Source organism: Cervus elaphus, chromosome 14 (assembly GCF_910594005.1).
Source record: "Cervus elaphus chromosome 14, mCerEla1.1, whole genome shotgun sequence".
Lineage (NCBI taxonomy): Eukaryota > Metazoa > Chordata > Mammalia > Artiodactyla > Cervidae > Cervus > Cervus elaphus.
The window spans coordinates 9401681-9419383 of record NC_057828.1 but is presented as its reverse complement, the minus strand read 5'-3'; the positions used below and the strand labels follow the sequence as shown (position 1 = coordinate 9419383).

Here is a 17703-nt window from a genome sequence, read left to right as displayed (position 1 = left end):
CACAATAAAGCTTCCTGTCCAGTCCTAAGTGTTACAGTTAAGAGCAGCTCAGGCCCCAGATCACTTATAAGAAAGGCTCCATCACCATTATTCTTGCTAAGGAGAAGGCAGACATATTATTTAATTCAGCTTCTTCTGATTCCCAGGTATATGAGTGATGGTTTATTAATCAATTAGAGATAAGGCTACAGGCATGTTTCCAGACAAAAGGAGGAGTACACAACGTGAAAGAGAAATGTGAAAGTTTGACAACTCTTCACCAGACATTCCAGTGCAACACTTATCCTCTCATTAACAACTGAACTCTTTCCAAAAGTGGTCTTAATGCTAAATGCTTGAATATTTATGCAGAGTTATTTTTCATAATTGATTGGTGCAATTGTGAAATTTTTAGCCTGAAAGTAATTGTAATATCGGATCCAAGCCATTATATCAAACTCACAGTATCTAACACCTACTGTGGTAGATGCCTGCGTGCCTGCACGCTGTTGCTTCAGTCCTGTCTGACTCTGTGCCACCACGTGGACTATAGCCCTCCAGGCGCCTCTGTCCATGGGATTCTCCAGGCAAGGATACTGGAGTGGGTTGCCATGCCCTCCTCCAGGGGATCGTCCTGACCCAAGGATGTACCTGCATGCACCATGCCTCCTCTGTCAGCAGGCGGCTTCCTGCTTTACCACTAGCACCATCTGGAACGCCCACTGTATCAGATACACAGTCCCAATTAACAAATTTCCCAGAAAACATGTTGGCTTAAGACAACGCGTCCCCATATTCTTAGAGCTCCTGTGGCTCAGGAATAAGGAAAGGGCTTTGTGGGCTAGGTCTGAATCACCCTGTTTGGGTGGCCGTCTGGGTACTGACTTGGGCCGCTGTCACCTGGACGCTCAGCTGGGCTGGAGGCTTTGCTTCCGAGTTGGCTCACTCTCCTGGCTTTGTGGGGAGGCCTCTGTACCTGACCAGCTGGGCATCTCTGCAGCTTGCTTGAGAGACAGCTCGCTTTCCTCAGAGCCAGTGACCCCAGAGAGGGAGGAGGAAGCCTCCACACCAGGTATGACTTGGTCACACACTGTCACGTCCGTCATGTGTGATCCTTAGAAATGGACACTAAGTCCTGCACACTCAGTAGAGAGGACTTAGGCTCTAATATTTGGGGAGGGGGGTGTGGAAGGCATTGTGTAGTTTCCTAAAACCATCTCATATAGAAAAACGTCAGGTCAACTGAACAGAGTATTTTCTGGGGATGCTGCCATTACTCCTCAACTTCTTTCCTGTCTATAGTAACAATCCTGTTATTTCTAGCAGCACATTGTAAAATTTCAGCATACTTAAACCAGATATTCCACGAAAGAAAACTGTAACTTTGTAAAAGAGTTCAATAACCTTAACAGTAATTACAAGCATAAATCTAAAATGAGTTTTTGAAGCATAATTTCTTTTAAAATGAAGGTGTTAGCAGTATTAAACAGATTTCAATCGGCATAAGAATTATACTAGAGATATTTCATCTTGTTTAAGATGGATTTATGAAAACGGTGCTGTTGCTTAGTCCCTCAACCATGTACAACTCTTTGCGACCCTTTGGACTATAGCCCTCCAGGATCCTCTGTCCATGGAATCCTCCGGACAAGAATGCTGGAGTGGGTTGCCACTTCCTTCTGCAAGGGAATATGACTGACCCAGGGCTCAAACCTACATCTCCTTTGTCTTCTGCATTACAGGTAGATTCTTTACCCACTGAGCCATAGCGGAAGCCCATGAAAATGGTAGATCAACCCAAATGTATCTATATCACAGCAAAGTTATCCCACAAGGGACCTTGTAAAGTTCTTGTGGACAAGATGAGGAAATTAGCTAGTTAAATAGTTTATCAATATTCATAATTTCATTAAATGAGCTGATTATCAGATGCAATGTTCTCAGGCCTGCTCCATTGCTGTTTTGTATCATCAGTCAGTTTAACGGAGCAAAGGAGATACACCTGGAATGATACTGTGCTGCTGAAAGTTAGCCTGCTTTAGGACAGATTTATTGCTCAGAAAGACGCCCATGCGTGAGGCTGGGCTCAATAACAGGATATTTAGCTGTGATAATTATAAGATCCTGGGCCTGGATCATAGGAATAAACTGCACAGGTACAGGAAGACTAGAAACACTTTTAAAACTTAGTGAAAACTTTTCATCACTTTTGAGATCAATCTGAGTCAACACTATGATGGACAGCCAAGCCTGCTCATGAGACCAGAACTTGTGTTGGTAAAAGTGTAAGAGGTGAATGAGGCTGTTCTGAGTCCTGACAAAGTCAGTGCCCCACTGACTACAGTGGACTATTATATGTGCTTCAATAAATGATCTAGTTAGAGACAAATACAGATTCACAGATGCCCAAATAAAAGAGAGGAGGAAAATAGCTCAGGCCAGTGATAGTAATGATGCTTACTTTTAATTATGCCCTCTTTGTGTACCTTTTGGAAGTGAGTCTCAGTGGATTATTTTACAGATTCATGTTCTATGAAGCATCAAAATGAGGTGAATAACGGCACTAGTTCTGAAATCAGATAATCAGGACTCAAATCTCTCCTTTACAATGTAATACAAAGTTACTTGATTTCTTATCACTTGCTTCTTGCAAATACAAACATTCAAGCTTACCCAACATGGAATTATTGTGTAAATACACATATCTTGACATACATGGTGAAATTTGTAAAATTCAAGGATGAAGAGAAAATATTCTAATCTCCAAAAAGTAGTGGGAAGAAACCTAGACTGTTACTTAAGAGGAATCAAACTAAATAAGCATGTCAAACTAAAAATGTAGAGAAGCTTCATAAAAGTGGGGGAAATCTATCAGTGATGAGAGATGCAGACTATAGGCCATGAGAGGGTATAATTAACAAGTCTTTGTTAAAGGGATTAAGATATGCAAAGATTCAAAGTTTGTAATTCACATAGTAAGCATATATGTGAAAATTACTCAATATATAGGAATAATAAAATGCAGTTATATTATACCTCTTTTAAAATATTTATAAGAAATACTGAATTTAATTAATACTGAAATACTCCAATTTAAATTAGACATAAGCATTCAAGTGTTTCCCTTAATCTTAACCATTAGGATATTAAGAATTATTCATTGTTAATTTTCTGATTAGACAAGCAAGGGAAAAGATGTCTAATATCTAGTGTGAATGATAAATAATAATGTAACTTTTCTGTGTGATTTGATCAATGAAAATTACTGTATTTCTCTATATATATCTCATGTTTCCAGTAAAAAGAAAATTAAAGTAATGAATGTTAATTGAAAAAAAAAAAAAAAACCACTGTTTTCTTTCTACATTGACCTGGTCTGAGAAGAAATGTCAGGATTTTGGTTTCTGATGAGAATGGAAAATAAGGAAAAAGAGGGAAGATGAGCCATAAGATAAAATCTGTACTTTCATTCATAACATAATAATTCATTCTGTAACATTCTTAAGATGTTACTTCAGTCAACCAAGGTTAGGACTTCTGTACTTAAGGAGAATTCATTTAATAAGTCTGTATAGTTTTCTACCAAGAGAATCCATGTACAAATTTTATATAATATGACCCACAAGACATAATTTGACCTTCATTATCAAGAACCTCCTTACATATTTCAATTATCTGAATTTTATGTAACTTTTCTTCCCATTGAAACCATAATGCAGTAAGTGTAATTAACTGAACAAAAATATAATTCATAGAGGTAATGTTAATCTCTAATTTGATTGTATAATGAGGTAAAATATTATTTTTATGCTTTTTTTCCCAAGTGAAACCTTGTAATTATCCAGTAATAAAACATGGACGGCTATATTATTCATACAGAGGATACTTTCCAGCACGTGTAAATCAAAAGTTTTCCTATTACTGTGATCAGTATTTTGTACCTCCTTCACAATATTCCTGGGATTACCTGACTTGCACAGCAGAAGGATGGTCTCCAGAAGAACCATGCCTCAGTAAGTAAACATATTTAAATTTATAGGCATAAATCCTTCAAAGAGTGAAGAGACAAAAGTATATCAGTGAGTACAGTTAAATGTTGTGTAACAACAGTAAGGCCAAAGGATGAGTTCCATGAGCAAAAACATCCAAATAGATCTTCCCTTTGCTAGAGGCTTTTCATGTAAATCCTGTGAGAGATACAGAGGCTTTACAAGAATATCTGCATCATTTATACGTATTTTAATCATAAAACTAAGCTAAAATAATATGGAATGTTGATCTTCATTTCAAACAAACATGTGGTAGTAACTTTCATTTTTATTGTTACATGTTATATTTGAATACTAATGCATTCTCAGGTAAATTCTATAAGGTTTATCTTTAATGTACTATTTTACCAAATTTATGTTTTTTTCTATCATATTATTTTTATCCTTAGGAGAATGTATTTTCAAAAATTTAGAAAATGGACAAACCCCAAGTAGTGAAAAAAAAGTTTTACAGGGTGAAACTATAAGTGTTCACTGCGATCATGGCTACAGTCTTGAAAACAATCAGAACACAATGACCTGCACCGAGAACGGCTGGTCTCCTCCTCCCAGATGCATCCGTGTCAGTGAGTAAACTGGGCTGAGATCCCAGTATGTTTATGACTTTCTAAGACTCAGCTGCATTATCCACTGCAAAATGTTTATATCAACCTCTTGTTTGGCCAAAGGACCTATTTAATTTTATTGTTTACAAATGTCTGTGAGTGTACCTGTGGACTTCTTGATAACTATATAACAAAGTACATGTACCTATTGATAGACATTAGTCAAGAAAATAGGAAAAGATCCACAAAGAAGAAACCTGTAGTAACAAGAGTGAGGTCAGAAAGATGGCAGGAGTCTCACTGACTCTCCTGATACAAACGCAGACACTGACCATCATTTGCGGATCAGAGTACCTTTGTGGGGGTCCAGGAGTCTGGCAGAGACATGACAGCAGCTGCTAGAGCACAAAGATTGGAGACTGGACGCGTCCCTGAGGGTTAGAGGAGGAGCCGCACTTTGCCCCCGAGTGGCCCTGCTTAGCGCCAAGACAGACCCCTCGGCACAGGCTTTCACCTGTGGGGAAGATGAGAGCGCGTGAGCAAGCGCGGGTCCTCATCTTCCAGCGCACTCCTCTCTCCCCTTGTCCAGGACACTGGGGTCACCTGCATGGCTGGGGCGTGGGGAGAGGCCAGGAGCACAGCCCCCAGGGCTAGAATTCTTCAAGGAACATGGGTCCTGCTGACCACGTGGAGACCCCACCAGGGAGCCCCAAACCATTGCAGACACCGTGCTTGTGGTCTTGCTCACCCCTGGGCCCCTGACATCATCCACATCCCCTCCCCAGGGCTAGCTCCCTGTGTAGGGCCTCACGGTGGCATCTAAGCCTTTGCAGATGGCCTGAGGGACATCTAGAAGCCAGCCTGTCCCCGTGGGTCTGTGAGAAAGCAACGGATGTGAGCATTTGGCATTGCCCCCGGGAAGCAGCCAGGAGACTGTCCAAATAGAGACTGTCTTTGCTGTGTTGATAGAAGCACATGAGCTTCAGAATTCTCTCCCAGGAGGAACTGAGTACATGGGACAGGTGTATCCTTAAAAAAGGTCTGAAAAAGTCTCAAAATCCCCATCAGTGTGACAGTGTACTTCCCTCCCCGAGTCAGTCTGTAAAGACTGGAGGGAGTGACTGCTTCTTTAAATGCAAACACAGCAACGTGAGACTTCAAGGGACACAGAAATCAAAGGACTAAAATATTAACAGAGAAACACAATAGTTTTTCAGTTACTGACTCCAAATAATGGATGGATGATTTGTCTGATAAGTAACTAATAGTAATTGCTTAAGAATTTCATTGAGATAAAAGAAAACAGTGGAGAAGGAGGTGGCAACCCTCTCCAGTATTCTTGCTTGGGAAATTCCATGGACAGAGGAGCCTGGTGGGCTACAGTCCACAGGGTCTCAAAGAGTCAGACACGACTATAGCGACACAGCATGCACTCATACAATCCTTTGTATTTAGAGTAACTATTGATAGATAAGGATGTATTCATACTATCTTTTCTTACAGGATGATTTATAGTTTCCTAATTTCTTTCATCCTCTGACTGCTTGCCTTTGTGAATTCATGATTTTTGTTATAGTACTATGCCTTTATAAGCTTCTCTTTACCATTTGTGAATCTAGTATGGATTCCTTCTTTGTTTACCATGAGATTTACTTAAAACATCTTTCAGAGAGAACAGTGTATTTTATGCTGATAATATATGAACATCAATCACATATTGAATCTCCTTCCTTTTACCCTCCTCAATTTTATCTTTTTGATGTCATGATTTGCCTCTTTTTATATGGTGTGTACTTAATTTAAAAAGTAATTGTAGTTATTTTTATATTCTTGCACTTTAACTCTTAAATAGTTAAGTGTTTAACATTCCATATCAAAGTACTGCAGTGTTCTGAATGTGAATGTGCACTTAAATTTACCAGTGTACTAGGTATCTTCATGGAATTAGTTAGCATTCTTTCACTTCGGCTTGAATAGTTCCTTTTAGTGTTTCAGTAAGGAAGGTCTGTGTGCCTGCTCAGTCACATCAGCTGTGTCTGACTCTTTGCCACCCTGTGGGCGGCAGCCCCCTAGGTTCTCTGTCCATGGGGTTCGTCAGGCAAGAATACTGGAATGGGTTGCCCTGCCCTCCTCAAGGAAGGTCTGCTGCTGCTAGGTCACGTCAACCGTGTCCAACTCTGTGCGACCCCATAGATGGCAGCTCACGAGGCTCCCCCATCCCTGGGATTCTCCAGGCAAGAATACTGGAGTGGGTTGCCATTTCCTTCTCCAATGCATGAAAGTGAAAAGTGAAAGTGAAGTCACTCAGTCATGTCCAACTCTTTTTTTTTTTTTATCTTTGAATCAGAATTTATTTATTTATTTGTTTTTCCTTGAAACTACCTTTATTTATTTATAAATATATATTTTTCATTTATATTTATTGGTTGGAGGCTAATTACTTTACAATATTGTAGTGGTTTTTGCCATACATTGACATGAATCAGCCATGGATTTACATGTATTCCCCATCCCGATCCCCCCTCCCACCTCCCTCCCCACCCCATCCCTCTGGGTCTTCCCAGTGCACCAGCCCTGAGCACTTGTCTCATGCATCCAACCTGGGCTGGTGATCTGTTTCACCCTTGATAATATACATGCTTCGATGCTGTTCTCTCGAAACATCCAACCCTCACCTTCTCCCACAGAGTCCAGAAGTCTGTTCTGTACATCTGTCTCTCTTTTTCTGTTTTGCATATAGGGTTATCGTTTCCATCTTTCTAAATTCCATATATATGTTTTAGTATACTGTATTGGTCTTTATCTTTATGGCTTACTTCACTCTGTATAATGGGAGAAATACACTGTTGGTGGGAATGCAAACTAGTACAGCCACTCTGGAGAACAGTGTGGAGATTCCTTAAAAAACTGGAAATAGAACTGCCATATGATCCAGCAATCCCACTTCTGGGCATACACACTGAGGAAACCAGATCTGAAAGAGACACGTGCACCCCAATGTTCATCGCAGCACTGTTTATAATAGCCAGGACATGGAAGCAACCTAGCTGCCCATCAGCAGACGAATGGATAAGGAAGCTGTGGTACATATACACCATGGAATATTACTCAGCCATTAAAAAGAATTCATTTGAATCAGTTCTAATGAGATGGATGTCCGATTCTTAGTGACCTCATCTAGCTGTGTTCAATTTTCTGTATTTTTTTGTCTGGTGAAGTCTTTATATTCTTTTCTTTTCTGAATGATATTTTCAAATATTCTTCTTTGGATACTTTCTCCTTCACACTTGGAATGTATCATCCCACTTTGTCCTGGATCACTAGGTTTCTGCTGGGAAATAGTCTTCGATCCAAATGAAGGCTCCTTAGTAAATTCCAGGTCAGGAAGCAGCAGTTAGAACTGGACATGGAACAACAGACTGGTTCCAAATAGGAAAAGGAGTACATCAAGGCTGTATATTGTCACCCTGCTTATTTAATTTATATGCAGAGTACATCATGAGAAACGCTGGGCTGGATGAAGCACAAGCTGGAATCAAGATTTCCGGGAGAAGCATCTATAACCTCAGATATGCAGATGACACCACCCTTATGGTAGAAGTGAAGAACTAAAGAGCCTCTTGATGAAAATGAAAGAGGAGAGTGACAAAGTTGGCTTAAAGCTCAACATTCAGAAAGCTAAGATCATGGCATCTAGTCCCACCACTTCATGGCAAATAGATGGGAAGACAGTGGAAACAGTGTCAGACTTTATTTTCCTGGGCTCCAAAATCACTGCAGATGGAGACTGCAGCCATGAAATTAAAATACACACTCCTTGGAAGGAAAGCTATGACCAACCTAGACAGCATATTAAAAAGCAGAGACATTACTTTGCCAACAAAGGTCCATCTAGTCAAGGCTATGTTTTTTCCAGTGGTCATGTATGGATGTGAGAGTTGGACTATGAAGAAAGCTGAGTGCCTAAAAATGGATGCTTTTGAACTGTGGTGTTGAAGAAGACTCTTGAGAGTCCCTTGGACTGCAAGGAGATCCAAGCAGTCCATCCTAAAGGAGATCAGTCCTGGGTGTTCACTGGAAGGACTGATGCTGAAGCTGAAACTCCAGTACTTTGGCCACCTCATGCGAAGAGTTGACTCATTGGAAAAGACCCTGATGCTGGGAGGGATTGGGGGCAGGAGGAGAAGGGGACGACAGAGGGTGAGATGGCTGGATGGCATCACCAACTCAATGGGCATGAGTTTGAGTGAACTCCGGGAGTTGGTGATGCACAGGGAGGCCTGGCATGCTGCGATTCATGGGGTCTCAAAGCCATTGTATGTCTTTGGACAAATGTTTGTTTAGGTCTTTTTCACACTTTTAGATTTTTGATTGTGTTGTTTGTTTTTTTGGTATTGATTTGTATGAGCTGCTTGTATCTTTTGGAAATAAATCCTTTGTCAGTTGTTTCATTTGCTGTTATTTTTTCCCATTCTGAGCATTGTAGTTTCACCTTATTCATAATTTACTTTGCTGTGGAGAAACTTTTAAGTTTAATTATGTCCCACTTTATTATCTTTGTTTTTTTCTCAACTACTGTAGGAGGTGGGTCATAGAGAAGCTTGCTGTGATTTATGACATAGGGTGTTTTGCCTGTGCTTTCCATCCATTTTGAATTTATCTTTGTGTATGGTGTTAAGAAGTGGTCTAATTTCATTTTTTTCCATGTGCTGTCAAGTTTTCCCAGCAGCACTTATAGAAGAGAGTCTCTTTCCCCCATTATATATTCTTGCCTCCTTTGTCAAACATAAGCTATCCACAGTTGCGTGGGTTTATCTGTGGTGGTCTATCTTTTCCTTTGGCCTGCATCTCTGTGTTTGCGCCAGCGCCACACTGTCTGGATGACCATAGCTCTGCAGTCAGTCTGAAGTCAGGAAGGTTGATTCCTGTAGCTCTGTGTCTTTCTCAAGATTGCTTTGGCTCTTCAGGTCTTCTGTGTTTCCATATGAATTGTGAGACTTTTTGTTCTAGTCCTCTGAAAAACACCGTTGGTTATCCGATACAGATGGCGTTGAATGTAGATTATATTTAGTAGTATAGCCATTTTCACAATGTTGATTCTTCCAATCCCAGAACAAGGAAATATCTCTCCATCTGTTTATGTTGTCTTTGATTTATTTCCTCAGTGTCTTATACTTTTCTGTATACAGCTCTTATTTCTCATTAGCTAGGTTTACTCCTAGGCATTTGATTCTTTTTTTGCAATGGTAAATGGTAAATGATACCTTAACTTCTCTTTCTGATGTTCATTGGTAGTACATAGGGATTCAAGTGATTTTTGTGTATTCATTTTGTATCCTGTCACTTTGCTAAATTCACTGATTACCTCTTGACATTTTCTGATAGTATCTTTTGGGATTTCTATGTGTAGTATATTCTGTGTGCAAACAATGAGAGTTTTGCTTCTTCTTTTTCAATCTGGATTCCTTTTATTTCTTTTTCTTCTCTGATTGCTGTAGCTAGGGCTTCCAAGCAATGCTGACTAATAGTGGTGAGAGTGGGCACCCTTGTCTTTTCATGATCTTGGATTGTATGCTTTCAGTTTTTCAACATTGAGAATGTTTGTTCTGTGTTTCTCATATATGGCCTTTATTATGTTGAGGTAGTTTCCCTCTTCGCTCATTTCTGAAGAGTATTTATCACAAATGGGTGTTGAATTTTTTAAAAAGCATTTTCTGCATTTATTTTGATTACCAAAAGAATTTATCTTGCAATTTGTTAACATGGTATATCACATTTGTGTATACTGAAGAATGCTTGCATCCCTGGGATAAACCCAACTTGATCATGGTGTACTATCTTTTTCATGTAGTTTTGAATTCTGTTTTCTAGTGTTATGTTGAGGATTTTTCCATCTATTTTCTTAAGTGATATTGGCCTGTAGTTTTCATTTTTGTGCTGTCTTTGTCTGTTTTTTCTATAAGGGTTATGATGGCCTTGTAGAATGAGATTGGAGGTGCTCCTTCCTCTGCGGTTTTTTGAAAGAGTTTTATAAGAATATCATTAGCTCTTCTCTAAATGTTTGAGAGAACTCACCTGTGAAACCATCAGGTCCTGTGCTTTAATTTTTTGAGAGTTTTTTTTTAATCACATTTTTTATTACATTGCATGTAATTGGCTTGTTCATAATTTCTATTTCTTCCTGGTTCAGTCTTGGAAGATTGAACTTTTCTAGGAATGTATCCATTTCTTTCAGGATGTGCATTTTATTGGCATATAGTTGCTCATAATAGCTTCTTATGATCATTTGTATTTTTGTATTTCTGTTGCAACCCCTCCTTTCTCATTCCTAATATTGTTGATTTGATTTTTCTCCCATTTTTTCTTGATGATTTTGCCTAATTGTTTGTCAATTTTGTTTATATTCTCAAAGAAGCAGCTTTTAGTTTTATTCATCTTTACTATTGTTCCTTCTTTATTTTTCATTTATTTCTGCTCTGATCTTTTGGATTTCTTTCCTTCCACTAACTTTGGGTTTGGTTTTCGTCCTTCTTTATCGAGTTGTTTTAGGTGTAAATTAGGTTGCATATTTGATGTTTTCCTTGTTTCTTCCTATAGACTTCCCTTTTAGAACTGTTTTGCTGCATCCCATAGGTTTTGAGTGTCTTGTTTTCATTGTCATTTGTTTCAAGAATTCTGTAATTTCCCTTTTGATTTATTCAGGAACCAATCTGCTATGTAAAAGCATATTTTTTCATCTCCAAGTGTTTGTGTTTTTACCATTTTCCCTCTATTTGATATCTATTCTCATAGTATTGTGGTAAGAAAATATGCTTCATATGATTTCAATTTTTTAAAATTTACTGAAGTTTGATTTGCGACCCAATGTATGGTCTATCCTGGAATATGTTCCATGCCCACTTGAGAAGAAGTTGTATTCTTATGCATTTGGGGGGAAAGTTCTGAAGATATCAATTAGGTCCATTTGGTCTAATGTTTTATTTATGGTTTATGTTTCCTTATTAATTTTCTGTTTTGATGTTCTATAGTTAACATTTCTTACTATTATTGTGTTGCTGTCAATTTCCCCTTTTATGTCTGTTAGTATTTGCCTTATGTATTGAGGTGCTTCTATGATGGGTGCATAATTATATAGAATTATGTCTTCTTCTTGGATTGATCCCTTGATCATTATATAATGTCCCTTCTTTATTTCATATAATATTGTTTATTTTAAAGTCTGTTTTGTCAGAAATGATAATTGCCACTCCAACTTCCTTTTGACTTCCATGTTCATGGAATATGTTTTTCCATCCTTTTAATTTTGGTCTGTGTGTGTCTCTAGATCTGAAGTGGGTCTCTTGTGGACAGCATATGTATGGGTCTTGTTTTTGTATCCATTCAGCCAATCTGTGTCTTTTGGTTGGAGAGTTTAATACATTTACATTTTTTTTCTATTTTATTATTATTTATTTTTTTCCATTTATTTTTATTTGTTGGAGGCTAATTACTTTACAATATTGTAGTGGTTTTTGTCATACATTGACATGAATCAGTCATGGATTCACATGTCCATTTACATTTAAAGTAATTAATTTTATATTACTATTAGCATTTTCCTATTATAATATAATATAATGCTATATGTTACAATTAGCATTTTCTTAATTATTTTGTGTTTCTTTTAGGTCTTTCCTTTGTCTTATGCTTATAAGTCTCTTTAATATTTGTTGTAAAGCTGGTTTGGTGGTGCTAAATTCTCTTAACTTCTGCTTGTCTGTAAAGATTTTAACTTTCCCATCATTGTTGAACGAAATCCTTGCCAGGTAGAGTAATCTTGCTTGTAGATGTTTCCCTTTCAGTATTTTAAATATATCCTGCCATTCCTTTCTGGCCTGCAGAGTTTCTGCTGAAAGATCAGCTGTTAATTGAATGGCTTTTCCCTTGTGTGTTACTTGTTGCTTTTCCCTTACTACTTTTAATATTCTTTCTTTGTGTTTAATCTCTGTTGATTGGTATGTGTCTTGATGTGTTTCTCCTTGGATTTATCCTGTAGTGGACCTTCTGTGCTTCTTGAACTTGATTGACTATTTCCTTTCCCATGCTGGAAAAGTTTTCAAATGTAATGTATTCAAAAATGTTCTCAGTGAGTTTCTTTTTCTCTTCTTCCTCTGGGACCCCTATAACTCAAATGTTGGTGTGTTAAATACTGTCCCAGAAGTCTCCAAAGCTCTTTTCAATTCTTTTCATTTTTTCTTTTCATTTTTCTTTATTCTGATCATCAGCAACTACTTCCACCATTTATCTTACAGCTCACTGTTGCATTCTTTTGCTTCAGTTAATCTATTATTGTTTCCTTCTAGAGAATTTTTGATTTCTATAATTGTGCTATTCATCTTGTTGGTTTATTCTTTATTTCTTCTATATCCTTGGTTATTGTGTTAATTTGTTGATTGCTTCTTGGCATTTTATCCATTCTCTTTTCAAGGTTTTGGAACATCTTTCTCATCATTATTCTGAATTCTTTTTCAGGTATTTTGCCTATTTCCTCTTTGTCTTTGTTTGTTTGTTTTTGTTCTTTTGTGCTTCTAGTTTTTTTCTTCGTTTGAAAAATATTTTTTGGCCTTTTTTTTTTTTTTCCCCACTATTGTATTTGAGGTCTCATTTCTCAGGCGTTCAGGTCGAGCTCCTCCTTCCTTTTGGTTTCTGCCCATGGTGTGTAAGGTTGTGCCAGGGGTTTGTGTAGGCTTCTCTTGGGTGTGACTTTTGTTTGTAATCTGGTGAAAGGAGGTAAGTTTTTTTCCTGGTCTAATGGTCAGGACTTTGTGAGGGGCAGTCCTGTTCGCTGATGATGGGGTTTGTGTTTCATTGTATTTTCTTTCCCCCTCTAATGGGCAGGACTTTGTGAGGGGAATCCTGTTTGCTGATGACTGGGTCCGGTTTGCTGATGACTGGGTTTGTGTAACATTGTGTTTCTTTCCCACTCTAATGGACAGGACTTTGTGAGGAGAAGCCTGTTTGCTGATGACTGGGTTTGTGTAACATCGTGTTTCTTTCCCCCTCTAAGGGGCAGGGCTTTGTGAGGGGCATCCTGTTTGCTGCTGACTGGATTTGTGTAACATCGTGTTTCTTTCCCCCTCTAAGGGGCAGGGCTTTGTGAGGGGCATCCTGTTTGCTGCTGACTGGGTTTGTGTAACATCGTGTTTCTTTCCCCCTCTAAGGGGCAGGGCTTTGTGAGGGGCATCCTGTTTGCTGCTGACTGGGTTTGTGTAACATCGTGTTTCTTTCCCCCTCTAAGGGGCAGGGCTTTGTGAGGGGCATCCTGTTTGCTGATGACTGGGTTTGTGTTTCATTGTGCTGGTTGTTGGGTGAGGCCTCCTCCACTGGGTGCTGCTGGCAGTTGGTGATGCAGGTGTGAACAGCGGAGGCCTTTATGGGAGTTCTCACTGACAGACACTGCCTGGGGTAGGAGTCTTAGGGCAGTCTAGAGTCTTGTCAGCACACCCACTCCAAAGCCTCTGGGCCTGATCTCTGGGGTGGGGTGGGGGGAGTGAGAGTCCACAGGTGGCTTGTAATGGCATTAAAGGGGATCAAAACAAACACACTAAAACAAGAAACAAACGCAGACCCCAGACAGATGTCAAATATAATATCAGGCAAGTACTCACAAAAATAATGGGATACATACACAAGCATATACACACAGGGAAAACAAAAACAAATAGTGTAAAAAAAAAAAAAAAAAAAGAAGAAAGTAGAAGAGATTGATCAAGTGAGGAAATGAAAGCAAAAATGATATGAACCAATTATTAACAAAACTGACTAAAAATATAAACTGGAAAACAAAACCAAAGCTATGTGTCAACTGGGGAATAAAGCAACTAAAGCAAAATAGACTAATAAACATAGTGAGATAAGAAAGGAAAGAAAGACTCAAAAAGAAAATTTCAATAGAGGTAGATAAATAATTTTCATAGGTATTAAAGAAAAACTTACAACAGGAAAAGAATAAGAAAAGCAAACAAAGGAATATATGTGGAAAAATTATAATAATTTTTTTAAAAAAACTTCAAAAATTAAAAACAGGAAAAAACCCACAGAACAACAAAGGACCAAGGTAGAGGAAGAAGTATTTAAAGCAAATTAGAAGTGTGATTTAATAAATTTCCCAAAAGCATAAATAGATTTAACACTAGCATTAAAATCAACAACTACAACAACACAGAGGGAAAAAAAAAAGGTAAAAACCCAGTAGCAACTACTGAATAAGTTAAAATATAAGAATAATAAATATTTTTCTTGGATCAGCATCTGTTTCCTCTGTGTGAGTCATAGTCTACCTCACCTCCCTAGGATGCCCTTCAGCTCTGGGCTGGTGTCTGGACCTGTTGTGGGGGCAGCTCAGACTCTAATCTGGTCCTACTCCTGCGTGTTCTTGCTCTGCGTCAGTGCTAGTATGTTTTCTTTTGCAGGAACTCTCATTGTCTTTATATATTCCAAAGATACAAAGTCTGCCTACTTGATCATGTGGATTCTATCTTCGGCTTCTACCTCTGGTTGGAATGTTTTGGGTTCTCTTCCTTAGCCACCAGCCCCTGGATTTCACTTGTGGATTTATCTCCACCTCTGCATGTGAGTCGTCCACAGGAGTTTGCTCCTGAGGCTCCCCTGGAGGACCTGGGCGTGCCCCAGGGGAGACGGAATGTGGAGTTGGTGCAGTTGCTTGGGTTGCAGGGGCCCTGGCAGTACCTGTTACTCACGGGAGCCGGGGGCTAGGACAGAGGAAATATGGGGCCCTTATTTTATTTATTTATTATTTTATTTATTTATTTATTTATTATTTTATTTATTTATTATTAGTGTTTTCTGTAGCCTCTGGTTGCTCTGTCCTTGTGGAGGTTGAGCATGGGTGTGGAACAGGAGCTTGGATAATGGGAACCCTGGCAAAGCCAAATACATAGCTGGTGGCTATTGTCAGGAGGTATGTGACTATTAGGGAATTTTCTAGCTTCTGACAGCTCTGCCCAGGGAGGTTTGAGCATGGAGGTGACACAGCTGCTTGAATTATGGGAACCCTGGCAGTGCTAAGCGTGCAGGGAAACCAACAGACTCAGCTGCAGGAGCTATGGCCCTATTAGAGTCTTTTCCTACCTTCTGGCACCTGGCCATCAGAGGGCCTCTTTGGCTGGTCCTTCTCTGCTGCTTCACCCCTTCAGGCACTTATAGGGCCCCCCTCTTGGGGTCATTCTCTGTTGTTCATCGCATCAGGGACTTAAAGATCACCCTGGCTGGGGGTCCTTCTGTGTTGCTTTGCATGTCAGGTCCTTAAAGGGCCACCCTCCCTGCTTTGTTTCCGCAGTCTGGTGCTGATATGTGCAGAGAGAGAGGGTCAGAGATGGCTCCATCCTCTGTGTCTGACTCAGCAGTATCACCCTGCCTCCAGGTTAGCTGGCTTTCCTTCATAAGCATATCGCACTGCAATCTTCTCCATCAGGTTCCCTCAGGCCATCTCCCCTCAGTCAACAGAGGACCTTGCCCAGGGATTGCTTTCCAATCTCTATGTTCCAGCTCCAAGCTGCAGCACTTTCTAGGGGACTTGTGTCCCTGTCTGGGGTATGTGTGGCTGTGGCAAGAATTTTCTGTGTGATCCTCATTCCATTCAGACTCACACAGATCAGCTCTTTCACTCTTCAGCAGCCTCAATGCTTCACCTCTGTCACAAACATTTCCCTCCCCTGCAGCTCTGTCCCTGCTTCAGTTCCCCAACCCCAGGTGCAGATCCAGTTCTTCTCACTCTTCTCGTTTTACCCTCCTTCCTCTGTCCTACTGAGTGTTGTGTGATTCTATATATCCTTTTCTGGTCGTCGGGTTCTCAGCTGGTGTTCCGCAAGATCGTCTGTGTCTGGAGGTGTGTTCCTGACGTATCTGTGGAGAGAGATGTACTCCACGTGCACTTACTCTTCCACCATCATGGATCTCAGTGTATGGTATAGAGCCCACACCTCACTCCAAGTCAGGTTTGCTGTGGGTGGGTGTCCAATTTCTTTTGTTGGGTCGGGATAAAAAGCAATGGATACCTGTTCTTCTCATTTGAACGTACTTATCACTTGATCATTTTTCTTGACTCTCTGTGTTGATATCTGTGCATTAGACTAAGCATCCACTGCTCCTGGTCTTCACAGACTGGGCTCATAATTAGAACCTTGCCAGAGTTCAGTCTTTTCAATCAGCCTGGCCAGAATTTTGGGTGCCTCTCTGACCTCTCTGCTCAGCCAAACTTCTGTGTTTATAGTCAGCCTCCTCCAGGAGTCTAGAGTATGCAGTGATCTACAAGTCAGAATAGTTGGTGGAGCAGGCAATTGGAGTTTATCACCTCTCTCACTCTGGGTTGAACTGGGGAGAGGAGCTGTGGCAAATGCCTGCATGCTGCTTCACACCCTGTGTTTTCTGCACCATGCTTTAGTTCTGTGTAGTCCCCAGGCACCATGCAAATTTTGGGCTTCATCAGCTCTCAGGGACAGGTTAGTTAGAAGCCAATTCCTCAGGCAGAATGAAAAGATGAAGATCCAGATGTGCCGTCTGATTCCTTCCATGGAGAAACTGGGAGTTGCTCACTCTGCATTAAGCTAAGGGACGACCTGTGAGAAGTGCTGGTACAGATTCATAACTGCCACTTCATTTCTGTGATCCCAGGAGATTGGAAATGCTAGGCTTCCCAGAGGCAGGCTGTTTGGAAGCCTGATCCTGGAGTAGCAATTGGAAAATCAGAGACCTAGATTGTGGATCAAACTCTTTACTCCTCCAGGAGAGCTGGGAGTTGAGTGTTCCCTTCAAATTGTATGGTGCTCTGCTGCATGGATTTTATTGCAGGAATGTGTCAGTTTCCCTGCTGCTTAGGATTTTAGCATTTTCTCACTTGCCTTGAATGCAGAACTTCTCATCTACTGTTTTTATTTTGAATAATATAATTTTATTTTGAATAAAATTAACACACATAGCTATTAACTTAGTATGTCTGTGGAGAGAAGGAGAGGTCAAGGTGGCCTATTCTAGTATCTTACTAATATCACTGAATTGTTTCCAAATAATGTGTGTTGGGCTTTTCTTTTCTGTTTTCAATTTTAAGTAAAAGCAATTATTGATTTTCAGTC

At 39.8% G+C, this 17703-nt stretch overlaps 1 protein-coding gene across 5 annotated transcripts in view; it reads left to right on the top strand.

The window, feature by feature from the left end:
- LOC122707784 (complement factor H) overlaps positions 1 to 17703 on the top strand; it is a 192174-nt gene that overhangs the window by 132024 nt on the left and 42447 nt on the right. For 4 of the 5 annotated variants that reach the window (XM_043923643.1, XM_043923642.1, XM_043923641.1 and 1 more), the window contains 2 exons: positions 3804 to 3992; positions 4418 to 4594. The exons of the other annotated variant lie outside the window; for it this stretch is intronic. In XM_043923643.1, the coding sequence (XP_043779578.1) occupies positions 3804 to 3992; positions 4418 to 4594 (366 nt within the window). The remainder of the gene's footprint in view (positions 1 to 3803; positions 3993 to 4417; positions 4595 to 17703) is intronic. 5 annotated transcript variants of the gene reach the window in all.